At 37.7% G+C, this 23,341-nt stretch overlaps 2 protein-coding genes and 1 long non-coding RNA gene across 5 annotated transcripts; 2 read left to right on the forward strand and 1 right to left on the reverse strand.

The window, feature by feature from the left end:
• Positions 1–5,847: 5,847 nt before the first annotated feature.
• Positions 5,848–9,764, forward strand: LOC131306670 (uncharacterized). 2 transcript variants are annotated; one of them, XM_058333070.1, is made up of 4 exons: positions 5,848–6,130; positions 6,857–6,989; positions 8,127–8,503; positions 8,967–9,764. In XM_058333070.1, the coding sequence occupies exons 2-4, from the start codon at positions 6,968–6,970 to the stop codon at positions 9,207–9,209; spliced, it is 642 nt and encodes a 213-aa protein (XP_058189053.1). In that variant the 5' UTR covers positions 5,848–6,130; positions 6,857–6,967; the 3' UTR covers positions 9,210–9,764. The 2 variants fall into 2 exon arrangements, with proteins under 2 accessions (XP_058189053.1, XP_058189052.1); XM_058333069.1 differs by lacking the exon at positions 5,848–6,130 and having other exon boundaries at positions 6,513–6,989.
• A 2,438-nt stretch (positions 9,765–12,202) lies between these two features.
• LOC131306645 (uncharacterized) lies at positions 12,203–14,255 on the reverse strand. The gene is made up of 2 exons (XM_058333028.1): positions 13,712–14,255; positions 12,203–13,623 (listed from the first exon to the last, which is right to left on the reverse strand). The coding sequence occupies exons 1-2, from the start codon at positions 14,165–14,167 to the stop codon at positions 12,241–12,243; spliced, it is 1,839 nt and encodes a 612-aa protein (XP_058189011.1). The 5' UTR covers positions 14,168–14,255; the 3' UTR covers positions 12,203–12,240.
• Positions 14,256–15,535: 1,280 nt separating this feature from the next.
• On the forward strand, positions 15,536–17,539 carry LOC131306686 (uncharacterized). Of its 2 annotated transcripts, none has more exons than XR_009193976.1 (4): positions 15,536–15,829; positions 16,836–16,888; positions 16,981–17,003; positions 17,084–17,539. It is a non-coding gene; the product is annotated as an uncharacterized LOC131306686 (long non-coding RNA). The 2 variants fall into 2 exon arrangements; XR_009193975.1 differs by having other exon boundaries at positions 15,536–15,688.
• The last annotated feature ends 5,802 nt before the right edge of the window (positions 17,540–23,341 follow it).

Raw genomic sequence — 23,341 nt, forward strand, 5'->3', positions numbered from 1 at the left:
TAACCATTTACTGCTGGATGTTTCGGAAGAACTAGCTTATTAAAATCCCTAATCTTGTATCTAGTAGTCTTTTTGTTCTGTAATAACTTCAAGTATTAGCAGAAGGGTAATCCTCAACTCTTGATTTGCGGAAACTAATTCACCAGAGATGTCGGAGGAAAAAGAGTAATTTCTTGTAAATCCCCTAATCCCTGCGTGGATGACTTATCTTTGATCAGCTCAGAAATAGTATTAATCAATGTACGTGTAAATTAGCCCGAATATTCCTTACCGTCGAAAACTAAAAAAAATAGAGATGCGGGAGGAAAAGCTGGTGCCTATAGCTAACATATAGTGGAATTATGCATACCTATTATAGAAGCTAGCTCCCAGCGGCAGCTCCATACGTCTGGACAAGGGAGAAAAAACAACCAACCAAACAATCAAAAACTTGCGGACAACACGCAAAGCTAACCTACATTTCCTGAAAGTTATTATACCCCCTTCTATTCTTGGGATGGTCCCGTGCACCCATCTGTTGATCTAATAATTATAGCCTATTTCCTCCTGATGGGGTGCACCACTCTGGCTCTCCTCTGTGTGTCTTTTTTTTATTTTTTTATTTTAAACTTGATTGTTCTCCACGTTTGATGTGTTTATTAGTTTAGCCGATTTTCTTAAGAACGGTTTACAATTTTTGAACTTCCGGTTGTAATACACTTGCTCCAATTGAAACATTCACCATAATCATCTTGGGTGCCCATTGCATGTCTCGTTCAATAATCTCGATATTGATACACTGTGACTGTTACCATCTATGATATTGTGTATGGACACAAACACGACACGACACAAAAAACATATGCAAAAATAAGGACATATATGGACACGCAAAACATAAACTACGTTTATATCGTTGATGTATCTTAGGAATTCATATGAACTCAATATCGATCGGTGGAAGTTTTAACTCCGAAACAAGTTTAAGAGATTGACTTTTAATCTCTTAATGCGTCCTTAACGTGTTCCAGGAGTATCTTGAACGTGTACTTAAACGTGTTCGACATTGTCCGAACAATGTCGTGTGTATTTCCGACACATGTAAGACATGTCCATACTTGATAGGTTATCATTATATGTCTAAAATTCTCAGGGTAGTCCTATGGTACACATCCTTTATTCAGGGGTGTACCGTACGCATCATGATTTTAAACCTTTGGATTTCAAAGTAAATAATCCAGACCACCAATTTATTAAATCAATTAATAAAATAAAAAAAGGGCTTAGCAGGTAACAGGTTGTTCTCTCTTCCTTGACTTTCTCTCCCTCTCCCTCATGTGTAAAATACTACAAATTATACAACATAACCACAATTGCTATGACAACACAAAAATTTGACACTTTCTTACCACAATATGTCGTACCAAAAGAAATCGATCAAAAAATACTAGATACAAGATCAAAGTATATCGTTGCACAATCAATAATTATTATACCCAAACAAGATACATGTCTAAAATATCACAAATTAAATATTGTATAACTTAATATCCTAACAGTCCTGATCGATCATTTTAAAAATACACTCACTAACGACATTTAGATTGTACAGTCAATTTATATTTGGTATGAAACCTAGTCCTCTATTGTAGTTGAATGTAATGTAGCCATGCGACTGTGACACAATAATGACGATCAAATCCGTTGAATTTTTTATGTTTGTTGATTAAGTCACCTACGTAATTTTTTGTCTCTATCAAGTTTAGGAAGCTCCATCATCGGCACGCAAATTAAATAATAGAATGATATTTTCCATCCAATTAAGTGTCTAGCTATAAGCCATCAACTTCATTCTTGGTAAGAATGACTTAATTAATATTATGTAAAAGATAGACGATTTTGATAAAAGAAAAAAACACTTTACGTGGGGTTCAGATGGTGCATTATTATATTTTAATGTTGTATTGAAATTGAACGACGAGATTTGTTGAAGTATGAAACTTCAAGGACTAACTATGTGATTTATCTTAAAAAATAACAATATTCTTTTTAAAAAAAAAAAGGAACGAAGGGTTTAAGACTTAAACCCTAGATCTTATAGATAAATGTCTAAACTCTAACACCTTATCACTATGGTACACAATTGAGAATTTGTAATTCTAAAGGCTATTAATTATATAATATTTTCTTGTATGTAAGGGCTTTATTTTCAGGCTGAAAATTTGAGAAGACAGAGGCCTCAAATGCCTCCATTCTAGTGCTGGGCCTACACTTGTAGATCAATATTATAGCCTATGTCATTGATGTAAATCAAAATGTCGACTATAATAATTTTTTTTGAAAGAAAGTACAATGACAATAAATTTACAAAATTATTTAGATTTTACTTCCACAACCTAGTTCCAAGGACCACCATCAAATTTGGATTGGTACGCATAGGGTGAAGGTTCGACACCGATCCACGTGTCAAATATATAGTGCCAATTGTTAAGTGCACCGCCCTGAATATTGATAAGATTGGGTATTAATATAATTAATTTCACCAATTACAAAAAAGAGAGTAATTTTCACACTCTATTTTTTGATATTCACACTTATTTTTTTGTACTCCATTTTAGTGTTGAAATTGTATGCATTTGAGACAGTTGGAAAATTATTTTTTTCGTAACCTCTCATTTTTCCACGAAGGAATTTTGATTTTTTGAATTAAGTTTTGTAGAAAAAGAATTTGATTTAGACTAATATTTTGAGAGGAAATTGTAGTTGTATTCAAAAATTTGGGTATAATACTTACTTTTTGGTGAATTTCTTGGATGAAAATTTTGTGCGAGAACTTCATTTTTAGTTTAAATTATTGAGGTATTGTGTAGGGACAAATAAGAATTTGAAAAAATAATGTAGAGGGAATCGAAAATTAAGATAATATGGTGGAAATTTTAAAATTTGAAAAAATAATGTGGCGGGAATTGAAAATAATTAGTGGTATTGTATTTTGTCAATTATAACTATCGTTTACTGAACATTCTGATTGAATTTTTTTTATACGACACGTAATGGGTATGAAAAAGCCAATTTATGGTGTTGTCGTAACAAATTTGATTATATTACTGAATTTGCGGTATGGTATTTTGCTAATAATAACTATTGTTAACTGAGCATTTCAATTGAATTTTTTTTATACGATACGTTGTGGGTATGAAAACGTTAATTTATGGTGTTGTCATAACAAATTTGGTTATATTACTGAATTTGAGGTATGATATTTTATTGATTATAACTATCGTTAATTGAACATTCTGATTGAATTTTTTTATATGAGACGTTGTGGGTATGAAAATGTTAATTTATGGTGTTGTCATAACAAATTTGGTTATATTACTGAATTTGTGGTATTTTAGACATGTGTTATTACGGAATATTTTAATTAATTTCCTTTGGTACGACACATTGTGGTAAGAAAACGTTAATTTATGGTATTGTCATAACAATTATGGTTTGTTATAAAATTTGTGGTATTTAAATATGTTTTCTTTTGATATGACACGTTGTGTTAAGAAAATGGCAATTTTAGGTGTTGTCATAATAATTGTGATTATTGTATAAAATTTGTGGCATTTTACAAATATTTTTGGCTTGGGTATAACAATTGTTGATTCTGGTACGACATATTTTGATTTTGTAACAGAATATCATACGAGTAAAAAAAAAATTGGTACGATTCATTGTGGTAAGATAATGCCAATTTATGGTGTTGTTATAACATTTGTTGGTAACATTATTTAATTTTTGATATTGTACATATATATTTGGTTAGGGTACAAGTATTATGGATTTCAGTACGAATAATTATGGTTACATAATAACAATATTTTTTAATTATAGGTAACCTGCTAATGACCTGTTCAACAGGGAAATTTTAATGTACAAGTCGTAACTAGAATCATAAATATGCATTAGAAAACCAAAAATTGGCATAAGAAAAATCACAAATTATCATAATTTAGGTATACGGTATACCCTGTGTACCATAGCTTCCTCCAAATTCTCAATGCTGCAATTAAAATCGATGGACATTTTGAGCCAATAAAACGCCTCCAATATGGGTCACTGGTTCTCATGTCACTCTGTCTCCCTGTGTGCATTGATGAATCCTCAAAGGGAAGCAAGAGTTGATGAATTTTATTTATCTTAGCGTGTGTGCCAACGAAGATGATGATTGAACCTATGGGGTTCACCTAGTGATTAAAGCTTGAGATTTGGAGGTTTGCTCATTTTAAATGTCTCAGGTTTGAAATTTCTCAGGTGCTATTAACTCATTTGGGGCCAATTCATACACCTGTGACCTAGGGGTTAGGAAGTGGGCAGCGGGGATTGGTTTCTAGCTAGGTTTAGTTAAGATACGCGTAAGCTGACCAAAACACATAAATTATACCAAAAAACGAAGATGATCATGGGCACGGAATGGAATAGCAGTTCGTTTTTTATCTTTATTTATTTATTTTTATCTCCACTCCTCCAGTAGTACTCCGTAGTTGTTAGTACTGCTTCTGCAACTCACTCAATTGCTCGTCCCCATGCCTCCTTTGGTTTCTCTCTCTCTCTCTCTCTCTCTCTCTCTCTCTCTCTCTCTCCACATATCACCTATAAATATGGGTATATCTCAGGACTGATTTTAATAAGAAGCGCTGGCCATTGATCAATATTATTTGGTGAGTAGCTCCTTGATGGAGAAGCAGGGCACGTGCAAAGGCCTTGGCGTCTTAACATGCCGGTGAAATCTTGTGCACGTGCTTTCCTTCCCCAACATGGATTCCTCACCTCCCTAGCTCTCTCTCTCCACCCCAACTCAGCTGGATGGACGTCGACGTGCATGTAAATATTGTAGGTATAGTAGTTCAATTCGACTCCAAGATCACCTCACCTCTCCTGATCACCTTTACCATCTTTCCCCAAGTTTAGTACTACTTACTACTGCTACAATTGGGCCTTTTTTGTGAAATTGTTTCTCTCTTGCATTTCGAAAATAAATGTTTATTTGCAGTTGTTTTTTTTTATATTTTATTTTATGAGGGGGAAGAATGGAGGCTAAAGCCAAAGTGGTCATGATCCTTCTACGCCTATGAATTGTTTGTTAAGGTAACAAAAACCTTCTCCAAAGCATTAGAAAAATGCAATGTTTCAATGTGTTTGTCGTTGTTACTTAAGTGAAGTAATTAACCCAATAACCTTTTTGTCTTGCAAATTAAAACAGCATTTATCTGGGGCTTAAAAGTCAAAAGCAATATAAAGGAGCTAAAAATAGCTGATTTTCGGTAAGTTTCATATATTTTGATCCTTTTTAACTTATGTTTTATCACTAGTTCAATGACAATGTATGTACACTAAATAAGTTAGATGGTTGGGTATGATCATCAATTACTGTAATTGTAACGGACTTTCGATTAAACACACAAGGCATCTTTATTACATGATAATTAGTGCATTATTTTTCGTATGCAATGAAAAGTCTATAATATTCAAATAGGATCATCATAGCCTCATGCTAATTGAATTTACGTTGCCATGGAAAAGTATAATGTACTCATAAAACATCATACTATAAACGAGAAAACTTAATTTTCATGTCCTCCTTAGAAAATTCTTTTTTTTGGACACTTCGCTTTTAATTTCAAAAGTATCACTATATAGAATATAGATCAATATTAAAAAAAAAAAATTAAAACTGATATCCAAAAAGTGTGAAAGTACGGAAATAACCCTGAAAGAATCCGAACCTGATACAAATTCAAGAAAACGAAAATTTGCCGCTTGTGCCATAAGCCCGAACATAACATAATCCCCATGCTCAACTCTGACATTCGAGGAGAGAGAGAGAGAGAGAGAGAGAGAGAGAGAGAGATAAACAAAAAAACCATGAATGACAACAGAAAGCTTTCGAATTTGGGAACCCTAAACAAGATCAAGGAAGGCGATAGGAGCGGAAGTCCTGGCCCCTCGCGTGTTGCGGGACTTTGATCTGAACCTTGCTGTTCTTTCGGACAGCGAAGAGACCGAGTCCGATGACTCCAACGGTGTTTGTAAAGAATAGAGAAAGAGCTGTCGGTTTGATCCTATTTACAACTCCGAGTGGGAGTTTTCGGAGCAATTCGAGGTTGGTCTCGATCTGTTTTTGTAGTTCTTTACTTCTGATGATTGGTGGTTTAGATAGACAAAGAAGAAACGAAAGGAAAGTTTCATGTCGAACTTATTTGCATAGTAGTAGTTATTTTTTTTGCAAGATTGTTTTGTTAATTGAAAAGATTATTGTCTTAACTTGCCCAACGAAGAACAACCGAAAAGAATCACCCAAGATTGTTATCTTGATTTTAGGTTAGATATATCATGCCATATTCTGTTGATGGATTCAGTAAGGGACTGATATTTTGATTTCCAATCTACAATGGGGTAAGTTTGGATGAGGTCGAGTCATAAAAAACATATCAAGCCATAATGTAAGGAGATGACACCGAAACTACGCAAGGGGTGTCTTGGTGAAGCAAAAGCCGAACATGCCCGCCCGTCAATGTTGTCTCTTAATTGGGAAACCTTATTTCTCTCAAGTCACAACCAATCAGTATTTTGCATACGTGGCTCTTGAATTCCAAACCCAAAGCATCTCCACTAACCTGTTGAGATATGCTTGTCAAAAGGATTGGTTGTTGTCTTGTTGATTATTTCGAATTTATCTGTTTTAATCTATTTATTTATATGCAACAGACTAACACATGTAGCACTGATGAGCTACATTGTGCAAGATCCCGTATTATTGGAATGCCACATATCCACTCATTGCTTTTAATGTGAATCTGTAAAATTTGCTTGTGTTCCGTTTCTGTAGGATGAAAATGTAGGATCACATTGAGATGAGGATGATGATGATCCCAATGGTAACAGGGAAAATGAAGAAGGAGATTAGTTTGAAGACGAAGATGAATGCAGCCATGCAAGGATGTCGCATGAGACTTCCAACAGTAAGATTAGTTATCAAACTATCTCGAATTAGTTAAATTTGGGCTTGTTTGGACCACAGTACATGACTTGCGGCCTGTAGGGGGAAGTGTGGTCATGCAATACATTTTGTTAATGTCACACCAGTGTAGGGCTCAACATGAATAGGCATCACTGTTAAACTGATTCCTACCTGCCTCTAGAAAGCCAGTTAAAGGATCTAATACAGACCTCCAGAGAGATTATTATTATATGGGTAACAGGTTATATCTACCTTTCGTTTTCTTTTGACTTGATTAATGCCTTTGATGAGGAAGTTTGTGAAAAGCCGGGGCAATATACCAATCCATGGTCTCCCTGTACGGTATTTGCCATTATAAAATAAGCTCTGTACTTTTAATTAGATTGCCGTTGAGTTCTTATGGACCATGGTAAAGACTTATGATTGAACAGCTGTGACTAGCAGTGGCAATGCTATTAAGGGGATAGTGGGGTCAGGCGACCCCATGGGACGAAATTTCTTAGACTACCCCTTTAAGTTTTTACCCCTTTGATTGTGTGAAAATGGCTTTGAAGCAACCCATTGGGTGAATGGTAATTATGTGCATGTGGACTGCCAAATTGGATGCCAAAAACCCCTTGAACAGATATTCATACCAACTTCATGACTTATGTACTGATCCTGGCATTTCATAAAAACAAAATTGGTGCAAGGAGAAATTTATTGGATACATTTACCAGCACCTTTACAAGACAATACACATTTTTGTTTTTTAGAATAGACCATATGCATTTACACATACAAAACATAGTTTCAGAGATATTTAACATATATTGCAGGCATACATAGTGCATATTTGTGGTGCTACTTTTTATGGTGTTTGCATTCTTTTACTAGTATTTTCAAGTCTTCTTTCAATGTTGACATTGTACGTATCAGACCATTATTAAAATTATGACACAATGATTTAAATTTCTGGAGTCGCCATTGGCTGTGAGGTGATTGGTTTGATTGTCTATTATTGATCACATTGCAGAAAATCTTAGTCTGGAGGACATGTGGCTCGTGTAGGCTTTACTACATGTTTGGAAGTCACATCCTTCTATTAATGCTTTTGTAACATTAAATAACCTAGCTGGCCTTGATTCTATTTTGCCAGGTAGAAAGAGGAAACATGATGTTATCATAACTGAGGCTTACCCAGTGTCCGCATATTTTCCCAGTGGCAATGTTCTTGATGACCATGGAGGCATTAGCTTTCAGAGCCCTCTCCTTGGGAAGCCTGGTTTCAGCAAAAAAATGCACCCGGTGGAGAAGAGCATGTCCATTAAGGCTCCACTTCGAAAAGCAGGTTGGGAGAAGGAGAGGGAAGATCTGGTACCAACTCATTTCCTGGGATCATCCACTGCAAGTCCTATAGCTTCTGAATTTGAAATGAGAAGGGAGTTTGAGAAAGAAACTTCTCCTTTGGTTAATGATAATAGAGTTGTGGAAGCTCAAAAGAAAGATGATGCAAGGCTTTTAGAACCGAACCAGGTATGGCGGTCCTACGCTTATGCAAATCATAAAATTTGATCTAGTATCTGTCATGTTGTGCATAGGCTAGTATTCCCACTGCAACGACCATCTCCAAGCCTTGCCTCTTTTTTTTTGAACTCAATATTTGAGTACAACTCTTAAAACCCTCTCCAATTTTTTACCCTAATTTATGCTGTTTTATTCAAAGTCATACGGAAATTAAAGATGACCCAAATGTTTGCCCGATTATTCTACTAGTTAAGTGTTTACTCAAAATTTATGCCTGGACAGCTGGACTTGAGTTTTCCCGTAGGGTGCTTCATATCACATAAAGCTTTTACTTGAACTTTTGTGTGTGGGTAAGGGTTGGAGATGGCCTTAAGAGCTAAGGTTGCTCTTGAGAGAGTAAGAACTTTCAGGAAGTAAGAGTAGGTGCATGTTTGACACCATTAATTTTGTATTTGCTCTGTGTGAGTGGCAGCCGTTAAAGAGGAAAAAACCAAGACATCCAGGCAAGGGCCGTAGAAAAATCGAAATCAAAAGATTGGAGGACAAATCCAAGCGATTGGTCACTTTCGTCAAGCGCCGTGACGGGCTCTTCAGCAAGATGCAAGCGCTCTGTTCAATATGTGGCGTCCAGGGCGCCGTTCTCACCTTCAGTGAGGCCCAAAAACGCATGTCTTTGGCAACCCCGCAGTCAACACCGTCGTTGATCGTTACTTAACTGAAACCTCAGTCGCAGAAACTACAGCTAATGAGCGTTACAACAACGAACCGGTGAAAGAGATTAAAGACAAGTACGCAGAGGCTCTGGTTAGGTTAGAAAAAGAGAGGAAATGCGGCCAGATCTTGGACAAGGTGTTGGCAGTTGCTGAAGGGAATGCACCTACTGAAGCTTTAGGATCGAATGAAGTTGAACTGATTCCGGCAATGATGGAGGAGATGGTGAATAAACCATCTGGCCCTGGGTCGGAGGCTTCAACAAGTAAAAGGCCCTCCTCTTTTGTAAACGTGGAGTTGAATTGCTCACTACCTTTTTTTCTTTGTTTCATAATCCTCTTCTTTGTAACGTTGAATTTTATGTTCTCTTTTCAGTTAGGCGATCTAAAAGCCTATTTTCTGATAGAAATATGCAAAGGGTGGAAGTGAGCTTGATAAGAAATTTAGCTTAAAAGCATGCTTGGTCAAGTGGGTGACAAGTGCCTTGGCCCATTACTGTGAAATGGTGATAGATTTACCAATATATATGAGTTCTTTAGCGATTTTTTCATCATACAATAGCCTGATCTATTCTCCCCATCCCCATGACTGAAGAGTGTACTTGCAAAAGTAATACTCCTACTGATTAATGTGGTCATTTATGATCCGCATTGCCACCTTGAGAGGAAGTGAGTAAATGGTTCTTTTAACTACGACTGCAAGGCTAGTTAGCGCTCTGATGGTTGTTTGCAGTTGGGGACGATGCGCTTTGATGATTATATGTAGTAATAGTTTATCCACTAGTTTCACATTGTAAGTCACATAATTTGCGTGCAAGTACAGGAGCGCGAACGTGAAAGCGTTTATGAAACACGACCTAAACCACTGGAATCTATGATAGGGAGGATTGAGAGCTCGAGTGCAGTGCGATGATTAAGAGTGAGAGTGCATAGCATTTTGAAGGATCCAAACCCGATGTTGAAGTCCAACTCGAAGTTGGTATTGGGTCGAAAGCCCGCAAGCCCACTAAAAAAAAAAAATCAGTTCAAGATGTTTTGGGCCACTCGGGCCCTAAGCCCATCTTCAGCCCTAATATTTGAGGAAGTGAAAACCATAACTAGGGGTGATTTTTTAAACCGGAAAACCGGACCGGAAAGGAAAACTAGACCGAACCGGATGTTTTATCCGGTTTTCAACTTGAACCGGTCCGGTTTGATAAAATGTAAATAATTTTTCCGGTTTGGTTTCCGGCTTGAGAGACTTAGACACCAGACCGAACCGGACCGAACTGGATAGGAGTGATTTTTTAAACCGGAAAACCGGATCGGAAAGAAAAACTAGACCGAACCGGATGTTTTATCTGGTTTTCAACTTGAACCGGTCCGGTCCGGTTTGATAAAATGTAAATAATTTTTCCGGTTCGGTTTCCGGTTTGAGAGACTTAGACACCGGACCGGATTAATGCTTGTACATAAAAATTTTCGAGAGGTGAGGCTCGAACTCGAGGCCCCAAGCATTTACACAGACTCAGCTTACCATTGGGTTGTTTGTCCGTTTGTTAATAGTTAGGTCTAATAATTTTATTTATTACATACTTAAATGAAATTCATATATAAAGATCACAAACACTAAACTCCCACAGATATCTTCTTTACCAGATACTTCCACAGCCTCTCTTTTACCTAAATATGCGCAGCCCCTCTCTCTCTCTGGATGAATCTAAACCTGATAGAGTCTTCGTAGTGAAATGGAATTGTGTACTAATTCCAACAGAACTTTAATATTGAAGGAGGAAAAGAATTACAGAAACAATTGTAAAGGAAAAGAGTTTCAGAAGAAGAAAAGAAATGGGTAACAACAACTCTGCCTTATTCCTACGCCACCTTCCCCCTTATAACCAACTGACTCCAATTCCAATATTTGCACATTAAGCCCTGAATACATGCTACAATTACGACTGACTCCCCTATGCTTTTCAAAACCCTAAAATGACTCCTTCAGCAGCTGGAAGACAATGGTTTCCCCTCTTCACAGCTCCCACTGGGACTCAAACACCACGACGACGACGACATCGAAGCCGATTCCAATCAATCAACCCAAATCGAACAAGGTAGTACTAATACCATTTTTGCCTTTGATTTCTACCGCTGCGGAACAGATTGTTGTTCTCTGTTGTTGTACGACGACATCTCATCTTCTTCATCGAACAAACAGACAAATCAAGCGTCGTTCCAAGTGTTGTAGTTCACAGATCCAAACTTTTTCAGCTGTGTTTTCTTCTTTTACCTATGTATTTTTTTCTTAGTTGCACGAAGCGGGAGCAGGGATGGGAGCGGGAGCGGATGATCATATAAGTGTGGGAGTGCCGTCGGGAGCGTCTAGTAATTTTTTATTAAAATAATAAATATTGTTATGTTTTTATATAGTTAAATGTTAGAAAAAATTATTCTCTACCACTTAAATTGCAAAACCTAAAAATTTCCATTGATAAAATTCAACATATACAACCACATATGGCATATAGCATACTTCATTACTTCTTATAAGATCACAAGACTGAGGGCGTGTTTGATAGGAGGTTTGGGAGGGGAGGATTGGATTAATAATCCCATGGGGCTATTAACTCCTTGTTTGGTTAGGTTTTTGGAGGGGGGATTAGTTGTCCCACCCCAAAATGGGGGTATTAGCAATACCATGGGCGGGGGGGTGTTACTAGTAATCCCATCCCCATGGGATTGAGCAATACATGTTTAAAAACACACTTCAATCCCAATCCCAATCCTAATCCTAACCAAAACAAACATGTTATTTACAATCCCTTCCCATTCTCAATCCGAATCCCAATCCTAATCCCGTGCAAAACAAACATGAATAAATAATTCGTCTTCTCATTAATAATCCCACCTCATTCTCAATCCCAATCCTAATCCCACGTCATTACGAATCCCCTCAAAACGAAATCTGCAATCAAACACGCCCTGAAATTTAAAATAAAAAAAAAACCCCAATCCGCTAAAATGTAATGGTTTCACAATCACCAAAACAAAGAACTTTCCTCATTTCTTTTGTCTTTTTCCTCGTGCTTTTTCAAGTCGCATTTGAGCGTGTGTTTTTTCCGTCAAAGCACTTGGAGGTAGAGTTGATGAAGTTGCGGCAATGGAAGTAGAACTAGAACCCGGGGCAGTTGATGTGGGAGTAATGACAACCTGGATAGCATCATCATCGCTATCCGAAAGAATCATATTTTCTCCTTCCCCCATTGTCGGCATAGGTTCTTCAATGTTTGCATCTCCATCAAACACATCCCAATTTTTGAAAGACTCATAATCAGCTCTGTACCTCGATAGTAGCCTATGATTATAGTGCACAAAGACTAACTTTTCCGCTCGATCACAAATTAACCGGTTCCTCTTCACACTATGGATATATGAGTAAGTGCTCCAACACCTCTCTGCACAAAATGTGTTAACACCTTGGGACAACACTCTAAGTGCTAAAGAATACAACTCAGGTGCTGGCCCACCATACATGTGCCACCATGACAAGGTTTGCATGGTTGCTCGATCTTTAATTGCTTGAGGCTGTGCGAAAACACCCTTGTCACTAACAAAATCACTCATCTGATGCCTTATTTTAGTAGCTTCACTCAGATCAATAATCATTTTTTCAATTGCATCAAGATAGCCCTTTTGAACCTCCAAATCACAATGAGGTTTCATTCTCCTCACACCACCTGGAGCAGGTTTTGAAAGCCAAGAATGGGTGTAGTATTTGGGAACAAGAACATAAGCAAGGCAATGCAAAGGAATGTTCATCCTGTCCCACCTTTCCACAACAATCTGGTGAACCAAATTGTAAACCACGGGATCAGTTACAAGAATATCTTTGAGCTTCCACAACATGGTGTACATTTGCTCATAAACCTCCCCAATAATGGCTTGATCAGTGTCACAAAACCTGAGCATCTTATATATGGGTTTTGTAATTTTGAGAACTCTCTTGGTTTTGCTCCAAAAATCCTCTTCCATCACAGTTTTCTTGATAGTGTCATGCTGATTTGGATCTGATGAGCTTCTTCTCAAGGTCTCCCAATGGTTGCTCAGAACCATAGCAACCAAAGAACTTTGTACTGTTACCAGCCGCTGCATTACTATGAAAACATGCCCAAATCTAGTCTTCTTTGTTTTAAGAAGCTCCAAATCAGAGAAGGTTTTGTATAAAAACTGACATGAACCGTGATTCTTTATATACTTTACCACTGCTTTGCCTTTATTATAGCTCTCATTGAAGAAAGATAGAGATGGATCGGAACTCTTACCAATATCTTTCATCAACAAATTCAATGTATGAGCTAAGCAACCGGACCAAAAGATGTGTGGATGTTTGCCTTGAATTATTGCCCCTGCAGCCTTGCAATTGGATGCATTATCAGTGATAACCTGCAACATGTATGTAATACTTGTTGAGAATTTGAGATTAATATGAAAAAAATTGATCGATGATCGAAATAAATAAAAAAGCTACAACCTGCACCACGTTGGAGGGCCCAACAAAATCGATGGCCTTGAAGATGAACTCAGCAATATTGAGTCCAGTTTTCTCTATTCCAGAAACATCATGCCCATTTACAAAAACAGCTCTACCACCTGACACAGTCATGGTGTTAATCAACTGTTGGTTCTTTAAATTTGACCAACCATCAGAAGCAATAGACAATCCATGTGTGCTCCAATCTTGCATTATAGGGGTAAGGGCACGCTGCACCTTGCTCTGTTCTTTGTCCAACAAAGAAGTTCTTATCTTCTCATAGTTGGGGTTTTTGTACCCCTTTGGTACATTATTGATGCCAGTAACCATATCTGTCCAAAAAGGGGACCTCGCAACATTGAACGGAATGTCATTACAATAAAAGAATCTAGCAACCCTCTGGTCCACATCCTCCCTGTCATTGGTTTGAAAAATGTCTGCAATTGTTTTCTTCATACCAGGAGAGGACCCAGTATCATGTATAACCTGCAACAACCCAAAACTTTTCCAGTTTTAAGCAAAGTAGCAAACTAAGATAAAATTCATCACTTGTATTAACAGTTTAACACTACACTTCGGAATAAAAATTACAATACCTTCGGCCTTTGAAGTTTTTTGGCCCTAGCATTTCCACCAAAGATTCTTTGCGCATCTTCTTCCTCCTGTTTCAGCAATTCCCTCATTTCTTGGCTCACCTTCGGGCATAGGTTTACGCCTGCTTTCTTTTCACCAGGTTTTAGGCCTATCAAGTAGGCATGAACTCGTGAATAAGACCTAGTGAAATGCATAGTTTGGCATTCGAAATTACATAGAAACTTTCCAGATCCACCACCTCCAACTTTCTTTTCACCAGAAACTTTGGTAATGTATTTCCAAAGTGGGGTAGCCTATGGCTCTTCAATCTCTTGATCTTCTTCATCTTCAGAATATATGTTTTGACTAAGATCCATGGTGAATCTGAAGTGTAAATCAGAAATTTTGGTCTCCTTTCATACTTTGGTGATATGTATTTATACAGAATAGAAGACATTTTTTTCTTGGCAAGTGCCATTCTGCACATTTTCAAGGATATTGGGAAGCTAGCTTCAATTTTCTCTTTATCCTATATGACCTTTGAGTTTCTAAGAAAAAAAGTTACGGCTAATAATAACTAAAGAGTATAAAGTAGGTTTGGATGTTTATATACAAAAATATTCTAAAAATAAGATCGTTAAAAAAAATGTGTTACTGTTAAATAAATTGTATATAATTTAATAATCTATATAATAAGATAGGACTCGGTTTGAATCCAAAAGACAACCAACGCTTAGATTTGTCCCCTCTATAAATTTAGACCGTTGGTTGTTCAAGGGTTATCATCATCGCATTTTGGTAATCGGCTAATAAAAAGAAAAAAAGAAAAAGGATCTCTGAGATTGATTCCCTGTGATTCAGGGATTTAATTTTTTACCACATTTACCAAATTGACATTTAAACTTCTATTGATTATCACATGAATTGGGAAATATATAGCAAGTATGTTTGGAAAGAATGAACCCCCAATCACGTAATGAATTGCAAGGAGGAAAAAATCATGGTTGTTAAGCGATAATCACAATCACAATTACGGCTGCCAGTTACTAAAATTTTTTAATTTCCTTTTCAGTTACGAATCACAATCATGGCTGTGATTTTGTGGGGTTTATTATAAAATTTTACAATCACAATCACGGCTGTGAATTCCCCCCCCCCTCTCTCTCTCTCTCTCTCTCTCTCTCTCATACACAGAGATACAGAGATATCTACATGGTAAGCAAAAAAGGTTCCCGTAAACGTAAAGGAAAGACGATATAATGTGTTCTTTTTTAATCGGCACGATACAATTTGTTAATATTAGTTTTCAATTCCAACTTCTAATTTAATGATGATTTTTTATTCCAACTTCTGATGCTGAACTATAAGGACCATTGCAGACATCACCGAGACACCGATAGTGAGGTAATGTTTTGTTCTTCTGCTTCAACAGTTTTTCCAGTTCTAATGCACGGAGCTAAATCCCCTTCTCTACAGTTTAAAAAAACAAAGACGTTACGAGAACGGAATTATAGCCCTTCGCTATTCTATGAAGATTAAGGCTCTGTACGTGAACGGAATACCATTCTTGATGTTTTGATGCCATGTATGCCTGAGTTTGCGTCAAACGTATTGAAAAAAGAGGGAAAGTGATGACTGGTCCCATTAATATTTTTGTGGTTTGGAGTTTTGTTGGTGATTATTATAGATTTTCATGTTTAATCAAATTTTTTAACAATACTTTTGCTAACAATACAGATTTTTTTATGTTCATAGATATAGATTGATACGGATTTTTTTTATGTTCATAGATATAGAACGACTTAAGAATATTGGTAGACTGTGCTTCTCATTTTGCTAACACCGCAGCGTTTTTTAATGTTTATGGACATAGATGCAAAAATAAAGATTTAACCTATCCATTCCTTATTTTCAGAATCCTAAATTCCTAAGATTTGTATTACTGTATAAGACAACAAGAAGATCGGCCATATTTACACCCTAAAATTAAGGAGATAGGACTGGTTTTGAAGTCGGCTCTGAATGTTTAGAAAGTCTAAAATCAAAATGACAGAGAAGAGAACGATGAGAGACATGTTCGCAAAAAATTGTAAGCAATTGGGGTGTTTACTTGAGGCTAGGGGCATTTTTTTAAATGTCTTTTAATATCTACTGACATAGGAAAAGAAAGAGTTCAAAACTAATTAACGCCCTATTCTTTTTTTTTTTTAACGGCAACACCCTATTCTTTTTTTCCTTGATAGTTGTCAAAACAACATTTTTTTGCAAGATTAACACATGGAGTAATTGTAAACCTTTTTTCTCATTTTTTTAAACTTCGTTTCATTAGAACATGTGTTGTTATTGACACTCTTTTAAACGTTACCATATATGCATCAATGAAAATATTATGATGTTAACTAAACACACCGCAAATTGGAGTTTTGTGTTCCTTTTTGTTTTTGTTTTTTGTCACTCATTTAATATTATGGGAGTCTATATATATCTTTAAAACTTTTTCTGTTGTTATTCCCATGATAACTTTTGACTATTACTCTCTTTCAAATTTCAGATAACTTCTTGGGACTTTAACTAATCATGGACAATCTAAGCGTCTATGGCCATGTGAGTTAAACCGTTTCATTTTATACCTTGGTCGTAATAATCAAATTAATTGTTTTCTATGCATTCGGTGAATTCTTCATTTTCTTATGCAGCTCGACGGTAACTTGCAGAAAATGTTAGAACTATTTACTCAATTGCATTACTTAATTTGACTTTATATATTTGATTCATATTTGCTTTGTCTTATATTTTCAGTACAAAGGTTACGTGTCTTTGAGAAAAAAATGTAATTGTGGTGATTCATGATGAGCAAGAAATTAATAGTATTTTTATGCATGAGGTATGCCTACCAATGCCATTATTACTTTACTCCCTCTGTACTGTAAGGGGTCAACGAATTGATAAAAGGGATGTGGTGCCATACAATACATACCTTTCGAGAAAATATAATTCTCATAACAATGTGGAAGTTTGTCCTGGAATAAAATCTATTAAGTATATCCACAAGTACATCTACAAAGGTCATGATCGTACCATGATAGTGTTGAGAGACGAATAAACAAGATCTAGAATTAAGGTAACTATTATTAGTCATCATTTTACTTTTACAAGAAGGGATTCTTGCTCATTAATTATTTTTTTAGGCTGTTATTCATGTTCCTAATTGTGCTTTTTGGATGAAGTAGATATGCGTTGGTACAAAAACTCTCGGGAGGCAGATGGAGAGACAAAGTTCAAGACAATAAAACCTATGTTGAACACCTTTTTTTCCCCTACGTAGTGTATCAGATTTGACTCTATATAGATTTTTAGATTTTTTATGCATGTTAAAATTGGATTCTATGAATGCAACATGGCATTAATTTTGAGTTTTGTGGTTTGGATTAGTATAGTTCAGTGTGTATCCTATCAATGCAATTAACTCGGTATGTGTGATTGCGATTATCATTGGTAGTGATGTACACACGGGTAGGGGCGTAACAAATAAAACTTTTTGTTGCGGAGTGCTACAGGCATAGGTAATTAGCATATCAAAGTTTTGCAACAACAAAAATATACCATATTTTACTTTGTTCCTACCCATTTTTTTCGACATGCTCCCTTTGCTCATTGCTCAACCCGTAGCTTAAGTTGTCTTCAAAATGTGTTGCGTCGTGCCTTTAGGCACGGGCATTCGCTAGTGAATAGATATAATCTAAGTTACATAATGTGTGTGCAGGGTTTGCGTACGGTATCATGAGCGTGAGAACGTTTCTAAACCGCATCATATTCGTTAAATTATAGGTCGAACTTAGCTTGTTAGAGTATGAGAAATGTAGATTATTATTTGTGATCGTGAAATCATAGGATTATATAGAGTAAGATTCAATGTGACGCTCATTAGTTAGTTATACTATGTTTTGTAAGAGGTGTGACAAAGGGAGATCATTATACGTGATCATGGCCAGTATGGGCATTATAGGTTGAACTTAGCTTGTTAGAGTATAACAAACGGGGGTTATTATTTGTGATTGTGAAATCATAGGATTGAGACATAGAGTAAGATTCAATGTGACGCTCATTAGTTAGTTATACTGTGCTTTGTACGTACGAGTATGACAAATGAGATAATTATCTGTGATCATGACTAGTATAGGCATTATAAGTTGAGCTTAGCTTAATTGGAGTATGATAAACGGAGATTATTATTTGTGATCATGAAATCATAAAATTGAAAAAACATCGGAGTCGGAGATTATAATTCGAAGTTATAGGAGAATAGAACACTTTCCATACTTCATGGGTGCAACATCAACAAATTCGCTCATGATCAAGTTACAACCTAAGATCTCTTCCCCTCCAAAGCTTGCTTCTTTTATATGCCAAATTCTTCATTTCGTCAATAGCAATTTGACAGGATCTTTATGCAAATCATTCCACTATGTATGGTCGTTTCAATGAGACCTTAATTCGAAGTTATAGGAGAATAGGATCTTATCAAGGCTTTTCTTGTGTTTGAATAATATGAGCAATCATTATCTGTGATCGTGATTTATTAATTCCCTTTCATGTTTGTTGACCACAATTATGTGGAAATCATATATAATTTTATTTCGAAAGTAAACCTAACAGAATTTAATTATTTGAAATGATATAATAACTTTGTGAAAATCATATGTAGTGACTGAACAATTTATGAGATAAAATGTTCCGGTAAACTAATTGATTTTTCCATGAAATAGTTGCCCAAGTGTCTAGCAAGCCAATTGAATTTTTATGATGCAATGTTGTAGGGGGAGAAAACAAGTGGTGCTTAGAATTGCACCAGATTGCAACGACGACTTCCCTTGCCTCTTCACCGGAGCCCTTGTTCGTTGTCAGAACCCTAATCTGTAAAACAGACAAGGGGTGAGTGCACCCTTTGCCTCTCGTGGCAAAGGCCCTCCGATGCCTCAGCTAGTATCACGTACTAGCAAAAAACCCTAAACATCAATAGGAAGTATCGCATGAGTGCAATCAATTGCTTACCTTCTACCTCTAGGTTTCCCTTGTATTTATAGATTCATAGATGCTTGCTGTCCAAGTATCCTTATTGCCTTAGGTTTTCTATCACGTATAGGAAACCCAAGATATCTTGGATTCTCGTTCCCTCATCAGTTTATTACCTCAATCCTTTTAGGCCGAACATGCCATTCCCATTGGGTATCTTTCCTGGATCCTATATTCTCAGGATCCCATTCCTTTACGGAACACCACTATCCTGGAATCTCCTAGAGTATTCCCTATACTCCAACACTTGATTAGAGTTCGTTCCTTGTTCGACTATCTCATCGCTGAACAGACTGCCTGGACCAGTCACTTCATATGTAACTAGTCCTTTATCAACTATTTGGACCAATGTCTCCTCTGGAGCTCTCCTTCTGTTCGGCCATCTCGTTGCCGAACAAACTACTTTGGACCATTTGACTCCACATGTCACTGCACCTATATCAATCTCTTGATCAAACAACTTCTCATGTCACCGGTCATCATTGCCGACCACCGTATTGCATGACGACTTATCCTGTCTTAATCAAACCATGGTCCCACGTACCACGTGTTCGGGTATTATTTTTACCTGTCCGGGAATACCTCCCTACAATTGCTCCCCAGCTTTGCTTTTTGCCATTGTTCGGGGGTAATTGGTAAAGCTATTGATATTTTTTGGCGGCTTGGTCATTACTTTTCTCGAGGTAATGACCTCATATGGTGTGTTTCATACACTTTGCATTAAATTTCGTCTGACGTTTTGTTTAAACGGCATCAGAACGGCATCCGTTCGATCCCTGTTTCACGTTACCTTTTAAGTAACGGTGTGAGAGGAGACGTTTTGTCTCCGTCTCTCACCTTTAAACCCCAAAAAGGGACCTTTTTTGGGTTTTTCACCCAAAACTCGAATCTCATCTTTCTCTCTCTGAAACCAGGCAAGAGTTCTCTTCTCTTCAGCCATTAACGCCATCTGAAGCTTTCGTTAATTTGCACCTCCAACCACTACTGCAACAAGCATCGTAAGATCCTTATTCCCTTCTCGCGTTTCATTCTTAGGGTTTCATTTATACCCATTCTCTGATTTTCTTTGTTCTGTTCATAGCTTCTTGAGTTTATCCATGGCAGATGAGGATAATAATGGCCCCAAGCCTGGTAAATTAAGGAAGCTTTGCGATACTCCCGCAGCCATGGCGACCTTTAGAACAAAATATAATATCCCTGATAATGTAGGGTTAGAACTTGCCCCATTAGGAGCAGATAGGGACGTTGGTTCATGGGATAGGATGTGCATCCCTATCGTAGCTATTGTTGAGGGTGGGGTTCGTTTTTCCCTCGATCCATTACTTTGTCGTGTGTTAAACTGGTACCGCTTTTCGCCCATGCAAGTTTCCACTAACTTCTTCAGATTAGTGATGGGGGTCGTGTCTCTAAATAGGATCTTAGGGACCCAACTAGGAATCTGGGACATCCAATGGTGGTATAGCATTGTGCTAAACCCTGAATACAATATCTACTACTTCAAAGTAAGGAAAGCAGAAAAGCGTCTCGTGCTTAATTTGCCAGATTCTGCTCGTGATCATGAAATGGACTTCCTCTATGTCACTGGAGCCTTCGAGCCAATGGGGGAAGACGGCCAAGTGGTGGGCTTCCATTGCCCCCACGTATGGGGCTACCCACGTATGCTCCTAATTTGTTTCATAATTCTTGTTTACTACTTTCTCATAGTTTCTTTATGTTTCTAATTCATGTTTGCGTTTAATTCTGCAGCGGATAATGCTAACAAACGTCCAAAACGTGAACCTAGCAACGTCCGAACAGCAAAAATCAATAGGATTCTCAAGTACATAGGGGAGCCTGGAACATTGACAGCTGGTCGGGGTCGTGATGCGAGTGTCCTGTTGGGCTATGATCCTTCTTACAAAGGCTTCATTGACAGAAGGCTTGCCAACCCAAGTACCAGTGCCACCTCAACTTCGACTGCTCCTCAGCCAAGGAATTTGAGATCTCATGCTAGAGTTACCATTGCCGGGCAACCAGGTGAAGTATCCATCTCTGAGGGCATTCCGTTGCCTCGTTTAATTGTCAGGAGGACCCCTCATCAACAAATCGAACAACAGGTCGAAGATCGTGAAACCAGCCAATCTTCCTCTTCAGGGTATTCACCTTCACCACCACCACCACCATACTTAGGTATTATGTCTCAACAACTTATAAACCTTAGTTCCCTGCTTACCGTTTCTGCAGGGTATTCACCTTTACCACCACCACCACCACCATACTTAGGTATTATGTCTCAAGAACCTATAAACCTCAGTTCCCTGCTTATCGTTTCTGCTCGGGGACGTGGTACTGGGCGAATTTCTTCAACTGGTCATGCTCTCCCACCACCTCGTCGTAATAGGGGGGGGGGGCTTTACATGATCTTCCTCATCTCCTCGGGAACGTGATACTTCCCTAAAGGCAGATGAGGCTCACCGGGACAAACGTCCCAGAAGTGATACCGAGGATACTACAGCTCAAATCGCTGCTTCCATTCAACAACCTCTCTCACCGGCAACCCAGGTACTTCCTCAAACCTAGGCCCCTTCATTCATTACGGGTGATCGACCAGTACACATCGGGGATAGCGCTAGTTCCTCGAAAACTGCATTGGCCCTCGCCCAAGGCCTGTTGTTGCCGATTGATATGCAAAAGGAGTCTGCTTCCCCTGCAGATCGGGTTATATCCACTGGCCTTGTTAGTGGGATTAAGGTATCTCATTTATTCCTTTGTATACTTTATGTATCACGTATGTCCATATCATCTGCTAACTGCTCGGTTCCGGCTAGTTTATCCAAAAAATGGTGGCATTGGGTTAAAAGATGCAGGAGATTGAACCTAAACGCAATAGGCTGCTCAGGGACAATACCAGGCTGTTGCAAACTGTCTCCAGGCTGGAAAGGGAAAGAGACAAGGCGAAGCTAAAAGTGGACGGAATGAAGGTGAAGCTTGAAATCGCTGAGGACAGTCTTAGCCACACTCTGTCTAAAATTGATAGTACCAAAAAGGCAGCTTATGATGATGGGTATCAAAAAGGTTTTAACGCTACGACCGCAAGTTATGTGGAACAGATGCCGGCCATTCAGGACCAGATCTGGATTGCATGTTGGGAAGCGTGTTTGACGAAAGTTGGGGTTGCAGATGATTCGCCCCTCTGGGTTGAAAATGGCTTACCAAGCAACCGTGCAGCACTTACCCACGAATCCATGGAACAACAAGCTGATGATGTTGAACAGCAGATTGACGAATTCGTTGACGCTGATGAGAGTACACCTAATGAGTCTCTAGGTGCCACTGCTGATCATGCACCTATTCGGAGGGGACCAATGAACCCATCAACCTGAAAGAGAATGCTATTGGTTGTGGTACCAGTACTGAGGTTAATGTACAAGCTATAAACGAGTCTCCTCCAGAGGTCCAAAACCTGGACTGATAGGTAAGTACTTCCTGTGAACCTTTGAGTTTTGGAACATTTTGCTAATCCTGCGTGACCATAAGTATTGGCCCTGCGAGGCACCAATACATTCATACTTTTGATAATACAGGTATGCGGCCCAATGTGGCGTAACAACATGTTTTGCTCGGCCCCTCATGGCCATAAATTCTTGTTTTGAAATGTTTAGCCTAGTACCTCATACCATCTCTGTGGATATTTCGTATGCAATTGTTTGTATGTACGAATGTTTATCTAAGTTCTCATACTTAGTCTAATTTACTAAACACATCTCATTATGTTTGTGCTCAAGTGTTTTCATACTTAGCAATCCTGTGCACATGTGCATATGCAAATCTAAGTCTCACGTACTTGCTCAAGTATCACGTACTTGAATAAACACCCATTAAGTGTACTCGTACTTATGGAAAAATACTCAAGTAATCGTACTTGGAATTATAACCATGTATATTCGTACTTAGATTACTGTCCAAATGTATTTATATTTGGCAGAATTACTGGTATTCTAGGTG

The sequence above is a fragment of the Rhododendron vialii genome, chromosome 11a (assembly GCF_030253575.1).
Source record: "Rhododendron vialii isolate Sample 1 chromosome 11a, ASM3025357v1".
NCBI classification, from domain to species: Eukaryota; Viridiplantae; Streptophyta; class Magnoliopsida; order Ericales; family Ericaceae; genus Rhododendron; species Rhododendron vialii.

Bases quoted from the DNA above. Each gene is read 5' to 3' on its own strand.
- LOC131306670 (XM_058333070.1), top strand. From the start codon at position 6,968: ATGTCGCATGAGACTTCCAACA. The intron at 6,990-8,126 runs GTAAGATTAGTT...CTATTTTGCCAG, and splicing joins GTCGCATGAGACTTCCAACA to GTAGAAAGAGGAAACATGAT. The intron at 8,504-8,966 runs GTATGGCGGTCC...TGTGAGTGGCAG, and splicing joins GGCTTTTAGAACCGAACCAG to CCGTTAAAGAGGAAAAAACC.
- LOC131306645 (XM_058333028.1), bottom strand. From the start codon at position 14,167: ATGAAGAAAACAATTGCAGACATTTTTCAAACCAATGACAGGGAGGAT. The intron at 13,624-13,711 runs GTTGTAGCTTTT...TACATGTTGCAG, and splicing joins GGCCCTCCAACGTGGTGCAG to GTTATCACTGATAATGCATC.